This window comes from Megalobrama amblycephala, linkage group LG16 (assembly GCF_018812025.1).
Source record: "Megalobrama amblycephala isolate DHTTF-2021 linkage group LG16, ASM1881202v1, whole genome shotgun sequence".
Classification (NCBI taxonomy): domain Eukaryota; kingdom Metazoa; phylum Chordata; class Actinopteri; order Cypriniformes; family Xenocyprididae; genus Megalobrama; species Megalobrama amblycephala.
The window spans coordinates 31048319-31068809 of record NC_063059.1 but is presented as its reverse complement, the minus strand read 5'-3'; the positions used below and the strand labels follow the sequence as shown (position 1 = coordinate 31068809).

General features: G+C 39.4%; 1 protein-coding gene across 1 annotated transcript; it reads right to left on the bottom strand.

Annotated features, from left to right (window-relative positions):
• Positions 1–4758: 4758 nt before the first annotated feature.
• Positions 4759–17396, bottom strand: hnf1ba (HNF1 homeobox Ba). Its single transcript, XM_048160251.1, has 9 exons — positions 16818–17396; positions 14525–14724; positions 13422–13692; positions 13100–13335; positions 9544–9704; positions 8696–8822; positions 8436–8615; positions 7084–7202; positions 4759–5096 (listed from the first exon to the last, which is right to left on the bottom strand). Exons 1-9 carry the CDS (start codon positions 17180–17182, stop codon positions 5076–5078), a joined length of 1680 nt encoding a protein of 559 aa, XP_048016208.1. The 5' UTR covers positions 17183–17396; the 3' UTR covers positions 4759–5075.
• Positions 17397–20491: the final 3095 nt, after the last annotated feature.

The following is a 20491-nucleotide window of genomic DNA, read 5'->3' as shown; positions in this document are numbered from 1 at the left end:
AGCCCTGGCAGAGACTGGCCTCCTGACCTCTGACCCCTGCTGGGTTCTCCTGCCCATTAGAACCCTTTGGGGCCCAGCTGGAGTTGATGTAGTGCCCATTCTCTTCTGACCACTAAACACACAGCTACATTCAGTTTGTAACTTCCATTTTCTGTCCCTTTGTCCCTTCTCTCTGTTCTCTGTGTGTCCATCTTGCTCTCGTGTTGACCTCTGAGTCTTGTTCGGAAACAAAGATCCAGTCCTTCCCTATCTATATAAGAAACGTGGGAATATCAAATGCTTATTGTCATCAAAGAGCCTACTTATTGCCATGAATATGCTTATTGGCAGTTTATTCGAGCTGAAAATAATCTTGACAGAAAGAAAAATGAAACACAACTACCTGTTATTGAAAGATGCACATGAGTGATATTTCATTCTTCCTTCCTTCAAAATTTACACAGCAGGTAAAATTATGTTTTTTATTTGATTTTTTTATTTAAATTTATCCAGGTCTATATATACACTTAATTTTCCCTTCACTATAGAGGACAAAAGGTGGCACAGTTTACCCCCACTTTCCCTTACATATTGACAAACCATCAAGTGTCAAAATATTGGTAATATTAAAGTCTGTAATTGTTTCACTACCACAAAAAACACCACTTTCAACACAACATCATTAATCTGAAGTAATATTAGCACTTTATTGTGTTTTTGCAATTAGCCTTGTTAAAATACAAGAATTACAGGCCAGCATTTACAGCGCTGTCCTTGAATTGAACTAATACAAAGGTTATAATCATTGTTGTTGACTGCATTGTTAACTTGGCACCTCCTCAAAATGCTAATAAGCATTTCTCTCTTTCTCTCTCTCTCTCTCTCTCTTGCTGCTCCTCTGCTCTTTTCAGGGCAGCGCAGTAAAAGAGAGCAGCAGTAAGATCTTTAGTGGCTCCCTGGGAGCAAAATCAAAGGCCTCATTGATAACCAAACAGGGCGACATCATTGGGTTACAAGTGTATACCCAGCAGGATGTTCTCTTTCATAACTCTACGAGTAACTTTAAGGCACATTCAGCTGAAAAAAATAACCCAGAACAATGTTTTAAAATCACAATAAGTACAACATGGCTACTTTATGAGCTGTGATCAGCATCAAGCTAAGAGAATTACTCAGAATATGCTTTTAGGTGTCTCTTCAAGCTATTTTATGTGCTATTGGTTGATTTTTATTACAACTAACAGACGCAATCTTTATTTTAATTTATTTTATTTTTTGCTAAATTTAAAACCATTTTAATATTTTACTGTGTAAAATGACAAAAGACAAAAAGACAAAAAGACAAAAGAGTTGATCATTTCCAAATTGTTGGTCATATTCCAAAAATGTCCACAATCATTTTCACCAAAGGAGGTTAATAGAAATGTTGTTTGTTAGGTTAGAACCAAAATTCATGGTTCAGAAAAACAAAATGGTCAGAGGTCATAAAGACCTGCCTGAAATGTAAATATTCCCATAAACACCCACTTGCCCAGTTACAGGTTTTTCATGATATGTTTGCAGCCGAACTCTATACTGCAGGGCGTACTGGAGTGTCAAAACAGCAAATAAAGAAAAAAAAAATCAAGTAATCCCTTCAAACACAGACAAAGGGTACGTTTACACGACAACGATGTACTAAAAACTGAAAAGTTTTTCCTTTGTGCTTTTCATGTACAGACAAAAAAATGATCAAAACTATCCCTGTTCACAATGACCCGTGAAAACGACTAAAACTCTGTATTATGCTGCCAGGCCAGTAGTTGGCGATGTCACTTTGTAAAGAAACACTGCAATACGCATGCACATTACGTCTTCGATTTCACAAAGTCATGTTTTTGTGGTTTACACGGAAGATGATAACGGTATCGTTTGTAAAAACGTGCTCTTTGAAACCCGTTTTCAAAAGTTAGAATTTTCCGCCCCTCAAAACGCTGTTGTCGTGTAAATGAACGGCCAAAATGCATAAAAAAATTTCCGTTTTTAGTTGAAAATGGTGTGTGTAAACGGTTAATTAAATAAAAACAGAAGACTATCACTCAGGGGCTGTTTACACAACACAGTTTTTAACTAAAAACAGAAAACTTTTTATGCATTTTGGCCGTTCATTTACATAACAACGGATTTTGGGGGCCTAAAAATGCAAACTTTTGAAAACGGGTTTCAAGGAAATGCAGATGCAGGGTATGCAGATTCTCGTTTGTGAAAACTATACCTTTATCGTCTCCATGTAAAATACAAAAAGTGAATTTGTAAAAAAAACTGTGACATCATGGGCATGAGTATTACGTCACCAACTACTGGCCAGGCAGCAAAATACAGCATTTTTACTCATTTTTTCCACAAGACAGTGTGAACAGGGATCATTTTGACAAATATGTCGTCTGTACGCGAAAAACGCAAAGGAAAAACATTTCCATTTTTAGTACATCATTGTCATGTAAACGTATTCTAAAGCTGTTTTATTAAAAGAGAACCTTGTAAAATAAATAAATGCTCCACCTGATTACAGCAGCCTAGCCTATATTGTTTTCAGGGAGCCTTGCTTTCCCAGCATACTCTTCCACCCTACAGCAACAATGTGGTCATTCTCACTGTGTGGCACTGGCATGAGTTTCATTTCTATCAACAACATGCGGCTCATCCTCCAAGTTTAGTAATAGCCATGTGGGGAATTTTAAAAATTGTTGTTTCAGACCTGTAGGAGGAAAACATAAAGCAACAGGGAGGTTTTCTTCCAAACATGCACCCCCCATTCTCTCTCACGCTGCTGACATATTTGATATTAAAGAGTTAGTTCACCCAAAAATGAAAATTCTGTCATCACTTAAACCTGTATGAGTTTCTTTCTTCTGCTGAACACAAAAGAAGATATTTTAAAGAATGTTGATAATGAAACAGTTGACGGTAGCCATTGACTTCCATAGTAGGAAAAACATACTACGGAAGTCAATGGGGCCCATCAACTGTCTGGTTACCAACATTCTTTAAAATACCTTCTACCTTTTGTGCTCAACAGAAGAAAGAAACTTATTCAGGTTTGGAACAACTTGAGGGTGAGTAAATGATGACAGAATTTTCATTTTTGGGTGAACTGTCCCTTTAATGAGAAGCGCCTTGACTTAAATTGTCAAAATACTGTAAAGTTTGAGATCACCACAGAAGCTCTGTGTCCTATAAGGTTTAAGGGATTTAACAAGACAGATTGTCGCAGGAAGGAGGGGAAACACATTCCTAACACCCATGTCATAAAAATGACTGTGCTGAAAAGAAAAACTATGCAAGGAACAGTAAAATTCATAATACTGTAGCTTGGCAAATACTAGACTATAATATTCAGTATGAGGAAATGTATAAGAAATACAGAATATGATCTAATTTCACATTTCAAATCAGAGACAGACCAGTGTTATCAATCTTGAGCAAAAAAAACTTTACTTGAAACTTTTTTTGTAAAGCATAAATAGTGATTTTAAAAGATTGATTTCATTTTATACAAAAATAATACAATGTGGAAAGAATCACATTTTGTATAAATCCAGCATAAAACAGGAGAATAAACCAGCACTGTAACCTCAGGTCAACTGGCAGTGGGAACATAGTCGACAACATTAAAAAAAGCATTGACGTGACCTTTTGACAAGTATTCAAACTCTCAGATGGGGCTAAAAAGGGACTCGTTTCTTCAGTTTACCAAAATGACAATGTCAGTTTTCAGTTCAGGGACATATACGCCAGTAAAAAAAACAAGGTAATAAGCCAAAAAAAAAGACTATTTCACAATGCTTCCTGGTAGTTCGGAGTTGTGTGAGCAAATAATACTGTTTGAAATGGCGAACGGACTCAATTTCCCAACTTTTATGAAATTCTTACTGATAACAATTACACTGCCCAATAACAGGACACTCTTTTTCACATATCTCTCCACCATGACAATGACAGTTTGATTGTAGGTCAATATTTAGATTAGAAAGGCACATCATGATTCATGGCCGTTCCCTTCGGTATCACAAAGATGGTGAACGGCTATGCGGATAGAGTTATCTGCCTCTCCTATCGACCGTAAAATTAATCCAGTACTCCTTGGATGGGTGTCTGTTGTACTGAGTTCCGCCATCTGAACGCTGGCACAGAAAGATGAGCCTTATCTATCTGACGACACTAATGCAAATAGTCAACATTGACAGTAGTGTCTATTTTAAAACCAGGCTTACAGGTAGATCAATAGGTTCAGGTCTTGTTGAATGTGCTTTAACATTTATCTAATTTTTAAGATTTGACATCAACAAAGTTGAAACTGCGCACTCCTTCACATTGCATATTCCAATACGTCATACCTGTGCCTTAGATTGTCACATCCTGAATCATAGTTTACATGTTTAGACAGATAAAACAGCACACCACATGTACTATCGAATATTTACATCCTTCATAATAATGAAATAATAGTGATATAATAATTGCTTGTATTTACATCCAACTGTACAGAACATTTTATAAGCATTCAGATCTCACGGAAGACGTCTTTGCATCACAGTTATACGTTACATAAACCCTTACAGATGCTTCTAACATTGGCTGATTGTCATTGAATCCACACAGTTCAATTATAATGTCTTCATTGAGCAAATCTGGAAACATATTGTGCTCTTATTCCAGGAGCTGGCAGGAAAGCAGGTGTCTTTTCATTCCTTTCTGGTGCATCTTTGTATCTGTAGCTTTGTCTTTCCTATTTGTTTGTTCTTCAGGATCACCCATCTTCATTAATATGGTTCGTCCATCACTGAGAAGTAAAATACTGTCACTAAAGTGAGTACCCTTGTTGATCGTCTGAGCCAGGCTTCTTGTCTCCCTAAGATGAAACAAAACAACCTGACAGTGTCCGTTCCTGTGGGTTTTGCCCTCCTTTGCAGTCCCTGGATTATTGACTAACTCATCATCCAACGTGCCGCGAGCACATGTTATGGGTTGCCACAGATACGGGCACGATGAGGGGGAATGAAGGTAAGGACGACGTGCTCCTGTTGCTAGGCATCGAGTAAGTCAGGTGTACACGCTCACCAGGCCTGTAGCGGACACTGCAAAATAAAGAGAGAAAGAGGAAATGGTCACATAAGCATTCTGTATGCAACGTGAACAAATCCTGCAAGAGTGGAATTTCCTTATCAGCCACACCTGACCAAATATATACCTCATCCCTGTGCACTCTTTTCCATTGTAACTGACGTTTTCGTATTGTTTGGGTGTTTTTACTCTTTCTTTGGAGAGGGAGAGGCAGGTGACCCTGTTGTGACCCGCTGGCCGACAAACAGAGGCACCTGATAAAGGTGCCGGCCAGCTGCTCAGACTACACTCATTAGATGCAGGTCTCTAAATGGAGGTGAGGTTTAGTTGTTGAGCTGAGTGGGATAGCTCGGCAAACAGGAGGGTTATAAAGACCGAGCGTGGTTTGTAATGTCCCCCAGAGTCCCACTGCACCGCCCAGTCCAAATACAAGCAGGCTGATAAGAGCTTGAAATTGCTCTCTCAGTACTGGGGGGGTTGAGGAACCACATACCTGGGATATCTAAAGGCTTTCCAATAACCTCACACAAGAGAAATATTGAGGATATTTAGAAATTATTCAGAATAAGATCTTGATAAGTGAAGCACATGCTGGGAGGAAGTTCAAGCCATCAGGGTCTGTGCTGCCCGTGATGTGGCAGCGTGGGAAATTGGGCATCTAAAAGCGGCGACTGCACACCGCATTTCAGGCTAGAGTGGTCACAGAGCGCAGGGGAAAAGTCGTAATTACTGCATGCACTCCCATTCACGGCAGGGGAGCCAAAGGAGCATGAGGGCTTTGATTAGCAGTGAGGATCATTTCCTGAACTCACTGCTAAACTGGACTCAGGAACGACTGCATTGAGAGCAAGAAAAGAAAGGAAAAAGAAGATAGGGGGGGAAAACCTGTAAAACCAAACAATATAAATATAAAATAACTATAAGAAAGAAAGAAAGATAGAAAGAAAGAAAGAAAAAAAGAAAAATGTGACAAAGAAAGCGAAAGGCGGTTTCATCAATCAAGTCGTGCTCAGGCTGGGATCACGGGTGACTGATTGGTCAAGCTGTTCAAAAGGAAATAGGAATTCTGAGGAGTATCCATGTTGGCTCGCTTCACTGATTGAGATGTGCAACAAACCCAGCTAAACAAAGACACTGAAGCAGGTTGGGTTTGTGTGCAGATTCTCTGCCTGATTAAAACCCCTCTGGCCTTTATCCAACTGATAAACTCAACATCAGTCCTATCCAAAAATCTTATGCTGAAATGTTAGTGATTAAATGTTGTTTAACGCTGCTTAAAAGCAATATTGTGAGTTACATCAAACATACATGAAGCTTTACTGTACAATCAACACACTCTCAGGGCAGTCGTGGCCTTGAGTCAGACTGGTATCCCGAAGGTTGCGGGTTCGATTCTCATTGCTGGCAGAAAATGACTGAGGTGCCCTTGAGCAAATACCTAACCCCCAATCACTCCCCGGGCGCCACAGAAAAATAGCTGCCCACTGCTCCGGGTGTGTATGTCCACTGTTTGCAGTGTGTGGTCACTACTCACTACTCCTAATGTGTGTGCACTAACTTGTAATAGGGTCTGTCCTAATTTGAGATATGTTAAAATGTTTTCTGGGATCTGGTATGAAACAAATCCTTTGATAAATGTTTTTCTCGGTATCTCTCTCTGTTCATGGGTTTTTTTTATCTTCACTGCCATTACTTTGCCCAACTGATTGTGATAAATACAGCAAATGACTAACATGACTAAAACATGAACAGAATATAGCTTAAAAATTTTGTGGATCATGTCATAAGCATCTCTGTAGTTCTAAAAGTGATTACAGTTAACAATTCCATCCTACGTGGCTTTATATACCCATAAGAAGATAGCATAAGCCTCATTTTCTATAAGTGAAGCATGTAGGACAGGCAGATAGACTTGAGAACCCATTAAAGAAACCAATCAGCTCTGTTAGAACAGATCTAAGAGACTTAAATCTGTGTTGGTAAATGTTGTGAATGACTGACCTGTTTGCTGGAGGACATTGAACTTAGTGTACTGAGGCTGTTGGCGTCTGTCACCACCATGGTAGGGGGAAACCGAGACGAGTGAGAATACTGGGGTGGCTCCTGCTTGTGTGAGTACACTGTAAAGATAACACAAACAGAAGGTCACATCAACAGGTATTTAAAAGAAACTGACATCTAGACCAGTGGTTCCCAACCACATTCCTGGAGTACCCCCAACACTGCACATTTTGCATGTCTCCTTGATCAAGCACACCTGAATCAAGTCATCAATTCATTAGCAGAGACTCCAAGACCAGAAATGGGTGTGTCAGACAAAGGAGACATGGAAAATGTGCAGTGTTGGGGGTACTCCAGGAATGTGGTTGGGAACCACTGATCTAGACCTTCATTAAAGGCATAGTTCACCCAAAAATGAAAATTATCCCATGATTTACTTACCCTCAAGCCATCCTAGGTGTATATGACTGTCTTCTTTCAGACGAACACAATCAGAGTTATATTAAAAAATATCCTGGCTTTTCCAATTTTTATAATGGTTATGAATGGGCGCTGTATTTTGAAGCCCAAAAAAGTGCATCCATCCATCATAAAAGTAATGCACATGGCTCCAGGGGATTAATACATGCCTTCTGAAGCAAAGTGATGGGTTTTATGAACTATAATAACCAGCTTCCGGCAAACAGCCATACACAAGTTGAGTTACGGCGAAAGAGTAACCTCTGACGTAACTTAACGCGACGTATGACGTATGATGTAGGAGTAGCGTAAGCTTAGACGCCTCTTGTGGTTCAAACAAATAGGGCTGGCCAACAAACTCAGGCTCCTCTTCTCTTATATTGAAATCTGATATTTCTCTTTAAAAATTCTTGTTTTAGACTTCTAATTTGTGACAGGTGTTTTGTTTTGTTTTGCTCTATCCTCCGCGCTTCTGCATTTATCAATACGTCATGCGTCGGGTCAGAGGTTACTCTTTTGCCGTAACTCAACTTGCATACTGTCATTTGCCGGAAGCTAGTTTTATAGTTTTAAATATGGATATTTTTCCTACAAAAACCGCTTCAGAAGGCCTTTATTATCCCCCGGGAGCCTTGTGGATTACTTTATGATGAATGGATGGACTTTTTTGGGCTTCACAATTCAACACCTCATTTACTACGATTATAAAGCTTGGAAGAGCCAGGAGATTTTTTTTTAACTCTGACTGTGTACATCTGAACAAAGATAATCATATACACCTAGGATGGCTTGAGGGTGAGTAAATCTTGGGATAATTTTTATTTTTAGGTGAACTATCCTTTTAATTAAACTTGACTAGATCAGTAGATACTGGACAGAGGAAGTGGACTGACTGTGTGAGTGTGAGACGGAGGCCATGAAGGGCTGTTGGCTCATGTGGCCGGATGTCTGTTGCATGAGCTGCTGGTGTGGGCCGCTTAGCTGCTGCGAGAACTGCACCGGCTGCAGCGCTGCCAGACTGCCTGCAACGCTGTTGATGACAGGTACCGTTTGTGCCTGCGACGTGTTCAAACCTGGATGTGAGAACAATGAGGCGTCAAGTGAAGAATGTATGAACAATCTGAAAAGGAATGCAAGGTGGTTGGACACTCACTTTGTGCGATGGCCATGACTCCAGAGAGGGGCATTATGAGGTTGGGGGTCTGTTGGTGCACATGGTGAGATGCATGGATGTTGGTCAGGGTGCTGACTGGAGGAAGACCTCCACCTGATACAGAGATCTGTGAAGAAAATGCACAAATAGTTCAACTGAATGACTAGAGTGAATGCTTCTGTCAGAACTGTTTCAACTGTACTCTTATCTTAAGAAGGTGTCTGAGGCCTGACAGAGACACAGAGGTTTATTTGAATAAACTGAGTTGAGAGGAGGCCATGCTCAGACAACCGTCTGACTACTGAGATAAGCTGCTGTCATACTCCCTTCCTCCTACCTTGCCGCTGACAGAAACCCACCCTAAACAATGATGAATTTGACCTATAGCGTAACACCGCAGCCTTGCTAGAAAAATTAATGCATAGAAAATTGTCCTGAAACAAAAAGCTACATGAACATTTCACCCAACTCAAACATTAGTATTCAGATAAGCAACTCCAGTGAGCGCCGGTGTCACTCAACCGACAGAGAACAAGCACAACTCCACCCTTCTCCTCCACTGCGGGGCATTTAATCAATACAAACATAATGTTTCTTTGTCAGGTTTGTTGGCACAGCCACGGCCGTGCCCCTTTCTCACTACCACTGGCTAACATTTGCTAAGATTGGCCCTGCAGTGCACTATGGGCCAAGGCCTGCCGTCTGCCTCTATGTTTAGCACTGGGAAGTACAATGCAGCATTTGTAATCCCACATACTGGGTGAACGTAGTATCTGTCAGGCCCTACTTTGTGTTTCTGTGTCAAGAGCAGACATGGAGTTATCTTATCTGGGCTCAGAAGTACTCACCATCTTGGCATCAGGTGACAGGAGACTGTGACTGGGGTCCAGTGCACCTGGAGACACCTGCTGTAATACTGACTGGCTGGTTATCATGGCATTACTGCTATGGTGATTGATCGTCGTGGAGGAACTGACTTCACCAGGACCTTGTTGGCTGTACCGGACACCTATAGAGGAAGAAAGCAAGAGAGAAAATAATCAGATTTAGTCTCCTAACTGCTTTAGAAATTGGGCCCAGTCTGTATCTGTTGGTCGCAGACAAGTTAGGGCAAAGCAAACAAACAGGGCCCTCTGCACCTGGTCCCTGAATGGTCAAGGTCATCTGAATGTGTACATGTGGGTTGCCTGCAACTCTAAAAACTATGCCGCACTGACCTTCAGAACTTTGTTGGAAAAATCTACGTCAAGATTGTCTAATCCTTCTCCGGGAGGACCACCTTCTAGCAGAATTTGTCTCCAGATTGAATTAAATAAAACCCGAACCAACTAATCAGGGTCTTCAGGATTACTAGAAACTTCCAGGCAGGGAGTTAAACTCTGCAGGAGCAGGATTGGACACCCCTGATCTACGTGAAATTAAGCTTTATGAGATAATAATGCTCTACTGAAGCTTAATTCTCTGTTAGACCTTTTACATTTGAACATTCGGGAGCCACAGGAATCTATCCTGACTCCTGTCGAATGGATGTTTGCCAACCCCAAGCTCCACAGATATGAACAAGGTAAACATTACTCAATTAATGCTAATGCCATACGCATTCTTCAGTCCAAAAGTCTTCACTCCTACATTCAAATACCAGGTTTGGCCAGCCAAGCAAGATGACGACACATCCGAATGAAATACAACTTATTTGTGATAGCCTCTTTCCCTGAGTGCTCCCAGAGTGACACACCAATCAAAAAGCTAAATGACTAGCAGAACAGCAAAAATATGACAGAAAGGTCTTAGAAAAAAAATCAATTGATCCCTTTTTTGTGTGTTTCATTGTGCAGGGGAACTCTGCAGACACAACTTTGCCCCCCTCTGCACACTTACAGCATTGCCAGCTCTCTACACTGTCTTGTAAACACCAGCGCAGGACAATAAAGCACTCCATTGGGCCTACAACCTGCTCAGCACACAATGGGTCAGCAACCATAAACAGTCTTTACTTTACTACCGCACACCCACTAAAAGTGTCAGAGAGAGAACAGGCTATTGTCTGACTCCGTCAGGCATTCATTCGGACTGCAGGGATCTCCTCTCACGCTCAATCATTCAGGTCTGCGCTGTCTGGGCCATGCTGACCAGCAGGAGGGCTCCGTTTCTGAGGGAACCAGGAACCGAAATACAAGCTCTGAGACCACAACATAAAAGTTACATGGAATGGTATCATAAACCAAGTCTTAATTACTCTATTCAGAAAAGCAACGAAAACTTTCAGCAACCATTGCTGGTAGCTATATCTAGACAATGTATAAGGTTATTGGCTGATATTCTTAAAATAGCTAAATGTTGGCTTATCAAGCTCCCTGGACAATATTTTGTTCTGTCACTACTTACCAATCAGCTTTGTTTTCAACTTAAACAATTCACTTTGTAGTCGCCTTTTAGTATTGCTTGACCCATACAAAAACTGCTACTGCAAACTTTGGTTAAAAAGGCAGAGGGCGGTGGGAAATCCTAAAGGGGAGTGGAAGCAGTGGACTTCAGCAGATTTTAAAGGGTTCAGCTCTCCCTGGGATGCATGTAATATCAAAGCCTTGGTCTTCATCCCCAGGCAGTGCTCATTATAGCATTGCCGCATATGAGAGGCCTCCTGGGTCTTAGCAGGACGTACACAGCCTTTCAGCCTTTCTGTGGACCCCAATAGACTAAGCAAGGACATTTGAACTCTCCTGTCCTCTGCTTGTCCTTTGCTATTATATTCAGGGGGTAAATTATAAATTATTACATAAAGGGTATATTTTCTGGTTTTCTTGGTCATGAGGTGACTGTCTCAAATGCAAGTATCTTTACTAATAATAGATTTGAAGATTTAGATTAATAGATAGTGTTTTAGTGCTTTAGACAACCACTCCAACATATTTTACCTAAACAGGATCAAAGAGCATTCTGGAAGCAGTTTGCTTTCCCAACGGCACCACAACACAAACATAGGGAAGATCACAGCCAGCCCCTAAAAACACATATCGGTTGACCTTCTAGCAGCGACAAAATGGCCTGTCTGTTATCAACAGGCCAAACCTGAATCAATAAAAAAAGTAGAGTCTCTCTCCGATCTGACCTGGTAACGACCTCTTAACAAAACCTGGGTTTCCGAGAGGGGGGCTGAGACCGGGAATCACCCGTTACCATCCATACCTCGAGCAGAAGGGGCTCATCAGTCCTGTCTGGCCCGAAAAGAGCCAATAGCCCAGCGGACAGCTCCTGCTGTTCTGCTCAGAGCCCAGCCACTGCTTCTATACCCCAGCCCATAAAGGTGAGAGGGGATCCGAGGTGTCCCTCCCCCTGGCCCAGCAGAGATAAATGAACCTCGGTTACAGTCACTACAGTCTTCTAATATGCCATAGACAAAAGGGTTCCCTGCTGAGACAGGGTAAAGAGAGCAGGGAAGAAGGGAGTCCCTTATCAAAGGCCTGGGAGATGTAGTAGCTGAGGATTTTAATTGTCAATTAAGCATGCATAATAGAGGCTGTGCCCTGGCAACGTGATGAGGCATCCTGCTGTGCCATTCTTGTCAGGCCTGCTTCTGACACCAAAAAACAGCTGATTCTGCTGGCAGGGCACTGGCGGGACACCTTGTAAGACCTTCAACTAAAAGCACGGAAGAGAAGACCGACACCATCCCGTTCCTCCCCCTTCTCATCCAAATTAACACACAACCTGAGGTCACTGACTGGTCAGGTGTGCAGAGGGAAACACCACATGCAAATAGACAAGCCACACTTTGCTGTGCCAAATGCGCAGAAACAAGCAACACACCCACGGTGAAAGCACTCTGGTTATTTGGCGCTCAAACATGAAAGAGCAACAATAGGTAATGAGCTGGTTGAGTCAAAGAGTGTATTGCTTTTACTGCCGAAGTCTTGCCATATCAAACTACGTCAATAAATCCTTCTGGGAATACAATTCATTAGATAACAGAGGAGTGGGCTAGCAGTAAACCGCAGTGACCCTACAGGTATAACTAGGACTCGAGAGTCAGTTGAGCCGCATGACCCAGTGTTGACCCTGTGTCCTGTCCAAGGGTGGCTGCTCTTTGTGCCCCACTCTTGCCTGCTGACTTCAGTGGAGCTGAGATTGCAGGTACAATGCAGATTGTTCTTGGTGTGTGTTTCAAAGCTGGGAATAACAATGCCATTTGCTCAGCTCACTCTGTCACTCTCATTGATCACTGCCCTGCTCTCTTTCTTTCCCCTTGATCTCATCAACTACCTAATTTCTTCTTCAAATTTGTTGCCACACCATATCGCAGTGGAGCCAGCGATCAGTGAATGTATTTTCCGACCCTAAGCCACATTCACAGGCTAATAGGAATATCAAATAATAGACATGAGATTGCACTGAATGCGTCAGTACCTTGCATCTTGCTTGGTGGGGAACTGCTGGTTTGTGGGTGATGTGGGGAACTGTGTGAGAGGAGGGAGTTCAGACTGTGCGTTGGCCCACTGTAGGCATCCATAGCCAATTTTTGTCTAAAAGCCTCTTCCTTCCTCCTGTTGGCAAACCAGTTGTAGACTCGCACCTCCGTGACCAGGTTGGAGCCAAGCCCATGAGCTTTGGATGGCGATACTCCTCTCTGGAGGCACTCAGCCCTGAATGTAGTCAAGAGAAACATATTAGCATACCTGGAATGAACGTGAGGAAGTAGTTTTGACATTCATGGAAAGTTCTTCCTTACCGATTGCACTCCTCTACCAATGCCTCCCTCTCCTCTTTGCTTGGGTTCTTCTGCCGTTCGTAAGCCTGGTAAAGGATCTGTTGGGATGCAGGCCCCCATTTGAAGCGGTTGCGTCTGAGCTTCTTGCAAGCAGGTTCAATGGCAGCATCCTCCCCTGGCTGCACCATACCCTGCCCAGACGGAGTAAAGTCTGGGAAAAAAAGTAGCACCTGATCCTGATTGCTTTTGTCTGACATGTTGCTGCCACAGCCTTGTGAGGCCTGGTTGAATTCTGAAAAATAAAAGAGAGTGATTTAGATGTCACTTTCAGAATTTTCATATAGGACATGAGATGAGCAAATGTTTTAAATCCTAGTTAAAGTATCATCTTCTTAAAGAAATGGATATTTCACCCTTTTATGCAAAGTCATTTATTGTTTGATGTTACACCAGATAACTTGGGTGATAACCTTTGACCTTTGCATATTTCTATATGACTGTCCTCTTTATATGTCATTGTGCTTTTTATGACAACATAAATTCAAGATGGCTGACAAAAAATATGATGCAGTCTCCCAAAAAAATAAAAAAATAATAAAATAATATTAATAATAATAATAGCCCTCACAAAAATTAAACATGGTTTTATTATAGTAAAAGTGTAGTAACCATGATTTTTGGCATATTGATTACCATTCTTATAACCACAGTTTTACTAAAAATACATTGGTTAAACTCTGGCTAGTGTAGCAAATCCATGGATAATTTGTGGTTTAACTACAATAACCATGTTTTTTTGGTTTTATTTGTAGTAAAACCATGGTTAATTTTCATAAGGGAGGCCTATCTCTAAAAATCTCTTACTGCCCTGCACAGATTTGTATCTCTCTAAAATTACATAATTTTGAAAAACTAAGAATGGAAATGATTTTTCTGAAAAATAATTCATAGGCCTAGATTTTGCATAATCCTCATAATTCATGCATCAAAGATTTAATTAACTTTAAAAAAATTATGGTGGAAAGTGGTGCCTAATACTATTTAATTTCATGCATGCAGTTTTATATTAGGCTGTAAGCTTAGAAAACTGTCATATGCAGCAAGAAATACAAATGTTAACTTACGTCGCAAGATCTCCCTCTGTTTCCTGACATACCAGGTGTAGAGCGCCGCGCGTTTCTGCGTTTTCATAGGCGTGCCTTTATTCAGGTGCTGTGACAGGTGCGACTGATTGAGGCCTGTCACATCCACCACCTCGCGCTGAGGGATATTGTGCTGCTGCATGTATCCTTTGATCATACGGGCCGCACGCCACGGGTCCTCCCTGAAGAGACCGGAAACATAAAACATAACTACAACAAACTCATTTTATTTGATGGTATTATTAGTTTAAGTCACCTTTTAATTGTTGGTTTCGCTTCTTTTACATTTATAATAGTGAATTTATAATCTGTTTAACATGTTATATGTTTTGTAAGTGCCGTCCATTGTTCCCAGAGCTAATAAACAATCGTTAATCAGTGTATTCAATAGGTTGTAAATAATTCCAAAGGTTAAAGACTTCATTGCGTGCGCGCAATCCTACTTCTGTGATTTAATTACAAAAGGACAAGTTAGAGACAACTGAAGGACTTTACGACAGCTGCGTATTGTTCACCGAGAACATTGTAAAGCCATTTCAAAAACAAAAATACTTAGAAGGCCCTAAAGTATAATTAAACTGTTTTAAAATGGCTCTGTATTTAAGAGAGAAGGATTGCGCGAGACGAAACTACAACAAAAAATGCTGATTAGAGAAACCAAACAAATCTGACAAACGTATTAGCCTATGCTTTTATCTAACTGTAAAATAATAATAATAAATAGGCCTATAGTAATATGAAATTAGCTTCAAGATAATAACAATCATTTTTATTCATCATCAGAAAGGTTATTAAATGCTAATACATCTTTATTCATCACATTTCAAAAGAAATAGGCTATCGTTCACATACAGAAAGCATTTACATTTATCTGGTGAATCACGTGAACTTTACGTGATAGAGAAATCATAGAGAAATATCTAGAAAAAATAAACAGAAACATGTTGTAGTTTTTTGCTGTTAATGCAACAAAACATTTATCTATTATTAAATATAAAGGCTCTTCTCTAAAAAATAAAATTAAAAACGGTGTTATTTATTGCAAGTTAAATAAAAATAGAACTAAACAATAAAAGGAAAAGGCGAAACGCGGTATCCATGCTTTAAGATGCATTAAAAGTAAGTCGAGTCTTACCATTTCAGATTAAACCTTTGCTCTTGAAATCTGTCCAGACGGTTTGATTTTGAGACTGACAACATATATGTCAGTGCGCGAGCTTGCTTTATAACTTTTGACAATGAATAACTAGATCTCCATTCACGCTAATCGTTCGTCACTGTGTGCCTTTCAGTTGATGATTTATAGGATAAAATTAATAACTCGACTCCACGTGCTTTAGTTTTGATTTTCAGCTTTATTTCGTGGCGTTGATCTTGATTAGCCTATCATTTGCTGAATTATAAAAATCGCTAACCTATAATAGCCTATAAAAATGCAATGCAATTAGACTTTAGGCGTCGTGATTTTTTTAATGCTATTGTATTTTAAATAATAAAAGTGATTATAGTGACATATAAAAGCAATAATAATAGTACAGCAATTATCAAAAATAATTTGATTTAAATGGCCTAAAATATTTACGGACAACGTCAAAAGAGATTGAAGTCAGCGCGCGTGTATTTATTTTCTTTCGAGAGGGCAGAGGTGGTTAATAATAAATAGATCTTCTTTAGTTGATATATCTCTAAAGAAATAACTCAACGTAGATAATTAGTAACCAGAATGTGAAAAGAGGAAACACTGGCGCGTGCTTTTAAATTTGTAAACACCAGTCAGTAGTTTATCTGTTCTGAAAAATCATCTCTGAATTTCGTTTCCAGGATTTCAGGCCAATGTTACGCTAGTAAAAAATGTTTCGTTATTATATTATAATAATCTTTCTTTCCATTGATTTAACCTTTCGCAATAATTTATTTGATCAGTTTTCAGAACATCAGTCAGAAATGAAATTAAAAAGTGTATGAACGTAACGATTTTAGAAGGCCAACATTTAAACTTTTCTATTTTAGTGTGTTGATATTTTTTACAGTATAGGGTGAATTACTTTTTATAGCCTATTAACACATTTTTGGTAAATGTGGACTTTTTCCGTGTAGATGTTTGTATTAGAACGAATAAATAGGCTAAAGTGTGTTTTCAATCCTAATGACAAAATAGCTGCTTGTAATTTAACAGCAACAGTCGGCCTTTAACTGCTTTTTCACTTCCATCTCTCTAATTTGTAGCTACATAAAACAATATGTTACATAAGCTATAGTAGAAGCAGAAACTTACGCCAACATTCGCTCGATTTCTGCCCTCTGCTCGGCTGCCTCCTCTGTGTTTTGAGACTGCAGCTCTTTCAGTATCGGCGGTGTATCGTAATCATCCCCGTCCTCTGAGCCCTCATCCCCTGATAACTTCCCTTTACTGTGTCCATTGGTCAGCGTGTGAAACACCGGCTTTGAATCCGTATCACTGAGTTTGGAACCGGAGGGCGACATCTGAAGACTGTCCAGTTTAACTCCATAAGCGCTCGGGCTTGGGTCCAGGTCTTCCAGAGCTTGCAGAAGCACATCTTTAGTAACTCCAGAGTCCAACAAGGCGCTCAAAAGCTCCTGTTGCAAAGACGTCAACTTGGAAACCATTTTTGCAAACATCTAAATGTTTAGTAGCCTACGCAAGGAGGTAAAGAGGGAAATGCAGAATGTGAAATTTCCCCTCCTCACGCCTCCAATGAGCTCCTCTGAAGACACCTGCTCCGAGAAGTTAGGCCACTTCCCTGTCGGACTGTGAATGATATAACTTGCCATGATGCTTCCAGAGGGCAGGCGATATAAAATATGGTAATGAGTGGGCGGCTTCGTGGCCTTTTATGCAAATGAGCTGGCCTGGGCCATAGTGACTAACGCGCAGGTACAGCGTGTTTACACACTGGCCTGTTATCAGCACGACTCTGAGGAACTTTGGACTTTGTCGACTTTTGTTAAAGCGCGTAATAATAACAATAACAATAATAATTAATAATAAATATTTAAATATGTTTAGAAGAATATGCATATTAAATGTTGCTGTATTAACTTACTGGGATCAGCCAAATGATGTTTCAAAGATGTTTTATGTATAATGACTTTATCTAAAATAAATAATTAGCTTGATTTTGGTTCAGCTCATCAGACTCTCCGTGTTCTCAATCAAGATTTCTATTTAGGTTTTCTTAGCATCTCTAGGGATAAAGTCACACTGGCTATATCGTCAAAATGTAATTTTGCATGTAATGCAAAATTGCAGAGAAGCAAATAGAGAACACAGATTAAGCAACAAGAGTTAAAGTTAAAACGTACATAATGCAGAGCAAAGCATGTGCATTTTTTCACAGCTAAAAACAACAAAAAAGTTCCTTAGGAATGTGGTTAAATCCTTTGTTTAAATTCATTTAATGGTGCATGATAATTCTAACGCCTGATAAAACTTTATCCCTTTTTTCCTATGTCTGCTGAAGTGAAGAGAAATAAAACATAATGCTGATCCATCACTGTGATTCAAGAACAGTTTCAAACAACAGATGAATATTTATTTATTTATTTATTTATTTATTTATTTATTGTCTAAATAGGTCATTCTGGCTATAAATAGAATAAATGTGTAAGTGTTTTTATATTCATGTATTTACTTTATTAATGCTGTCAAATCGATTAATCCTTATTAATCACACCTAAGTTTGTTAATATATTATATATAAAATATGTGACCCTGGAGCACAAAAACAGTCATAAGCATCAATTTTTTGAGATTTCCATTGATGTATGGTTTGTTAGGATAGGACAATATTTGGCCGTGATACAGCTATTTGAAAATCTTGAATTTGAGGGTGCAAAAAAAATCTAAATATTGAGAAAATTGCCTTTAAATTTTTCCAAATGAAGTCCTAAGCAATGCATATCCACTCACAAAATTAAATTTTTGTTATAAAATTTACAAAATATCTTCTTGGAACATGATCTTTACTTAATATCCTAATGATTTTTGACGTAAAAGAAAAATCAATCATTTTGACCCATACAATGTATTGTTGGCTATTGCTACAAATATACCCATGCGACTTATGACTGGTTTTGTGGTCCAGAATCAAATGTGTGTGTTTGTATATGTATACACACTCACACATTATATTTACAAATTTTTGTTAGATTTGATTAATCGATTTGACAGCACTCGTTTTTATTTATTTACTCATTAAAATCTCCCAACACATATTTCTAGGCCACATATTTTCTCATGTCTTTTTAACCATTAACAACAAAGAATAACAAACAGCAAAAACTATTTGTCCAGAAAGCAATGCCTCATGTTGTGAAAGCAGGTTGTGAAGTAAAGCGTGTCGAGAAACTAGACATCTCACAGAGAGAAGATAGAGCTAGACCATATTAACACAACACAAGACTATAAAAATCAGAAATGCATGCCCTACTGAAAAAAAAAAAAGCTTCAACCATCCAACCAGTCTTAGTCGGTCTCTCACTCTGGTCAGTTAGCTGGTTTTGGACACTTTTCACCTGGTCAGACTAAGAGACCTCCATAAACAGCTAAGCCTAAAACAGAAAAATCCATGATGCATCTCTAAACATTTGCATCATTTGTATTAAATAACAGCAAAAGATAAAAAGGACTGCTATTCATACATGCACCAACAGGGGCAGTTTGAATATGTGTTTGGAGCAGTTGGAAGGGCATTAACGGTGCATGCAAATATCATTTACGGCTGGACTGCCGCCAGCTGCCTGAGCTCCATAACCGACATTCATGATCACAGGAACACATGGTTTTAAAGACATCCAATGACTCAGTAATTCTGAACGTTTGAAAGTTTCTCTACACTGTAAAAAATGACCGTGATTTTAACAGTAAAAGACTGTAAAAATGCTGCGGTGAAAAACTGTTGATTGGTTTACAGAAAGTTTCCGTACTATATACGGTGAATAACTGTAATAGATCTAACGGTACATTTAATGTAATTTTACGGTAAAATACCGTTAAATTCACAGTTTTTGGAAGTGAAAAATAACAATTCATTGTAAAATTTACAGTGAAAAACGTATATTGACATTCCCACAATTCCCTGCGTGACACTTCACATTTGATATATTTTCGTTGAAATAACTCTGTTTCTTCTTAGTTTTTTTTCATTTTTTTCTAATCAGTTATGTACATTAGGGTTTTATGTTACATCTAATGTTGTTAAATTAATGTTTATTGCATTTTTAAAATTTCATGCATGTTACCATGATGGTGTTTAGTGTGTGTGTGAATGACACTGTGTGCACCTTCTATATATTAGTATTGTGCTTCTCAGCTTGTGGAAAAGCTGCTTGTGATGAACTTTGATTCATCATGTGACTCTCATCACCACTGTGTTTGGTGACTGTCAGTGTATTATAAAGGTACAAAACAGATATTAGTACTTCATTAGGTTAGTAAATTAACATTATATCAGTTAATGAAATACGTTATTTTACCGTAAATTTAACAGATTTAAAATGTAAAATTCACATGTAACTCCGTAAGTATGTTTACGGTTTGATGTCATTTTTACAGTATTGTTCTGGTAACCACAGCTGCCGGTATTTTTCCGTAGAAACAACAGGATTTTTTTTACAGTGTAAGGATTAAATCATACAGAAAAAAAGTGATTTCTAAAAATCTGCCAATTTCAAAAGCAAGTTTAATCCGGTTTAAGTCGGTTCATGGTGGTTTCAGTGTGAACGGGATGAAGCAAGAGGTTTTAGGTTAACTATGAGCATAGCAGGTTGACCCAAACTGTGCTTGGCAGCCATTTGGATCTATGACCCCTCCTCCACCCTCAACCTCCCTCCATCACCGTCTGGGGCACAGAGCGGAACGCTTGGAAACTTTCTGGCTGAAAAGGGCAGTGAAGGTATGGTGTGTGTGTGTGAGATTCAGCAGCCACT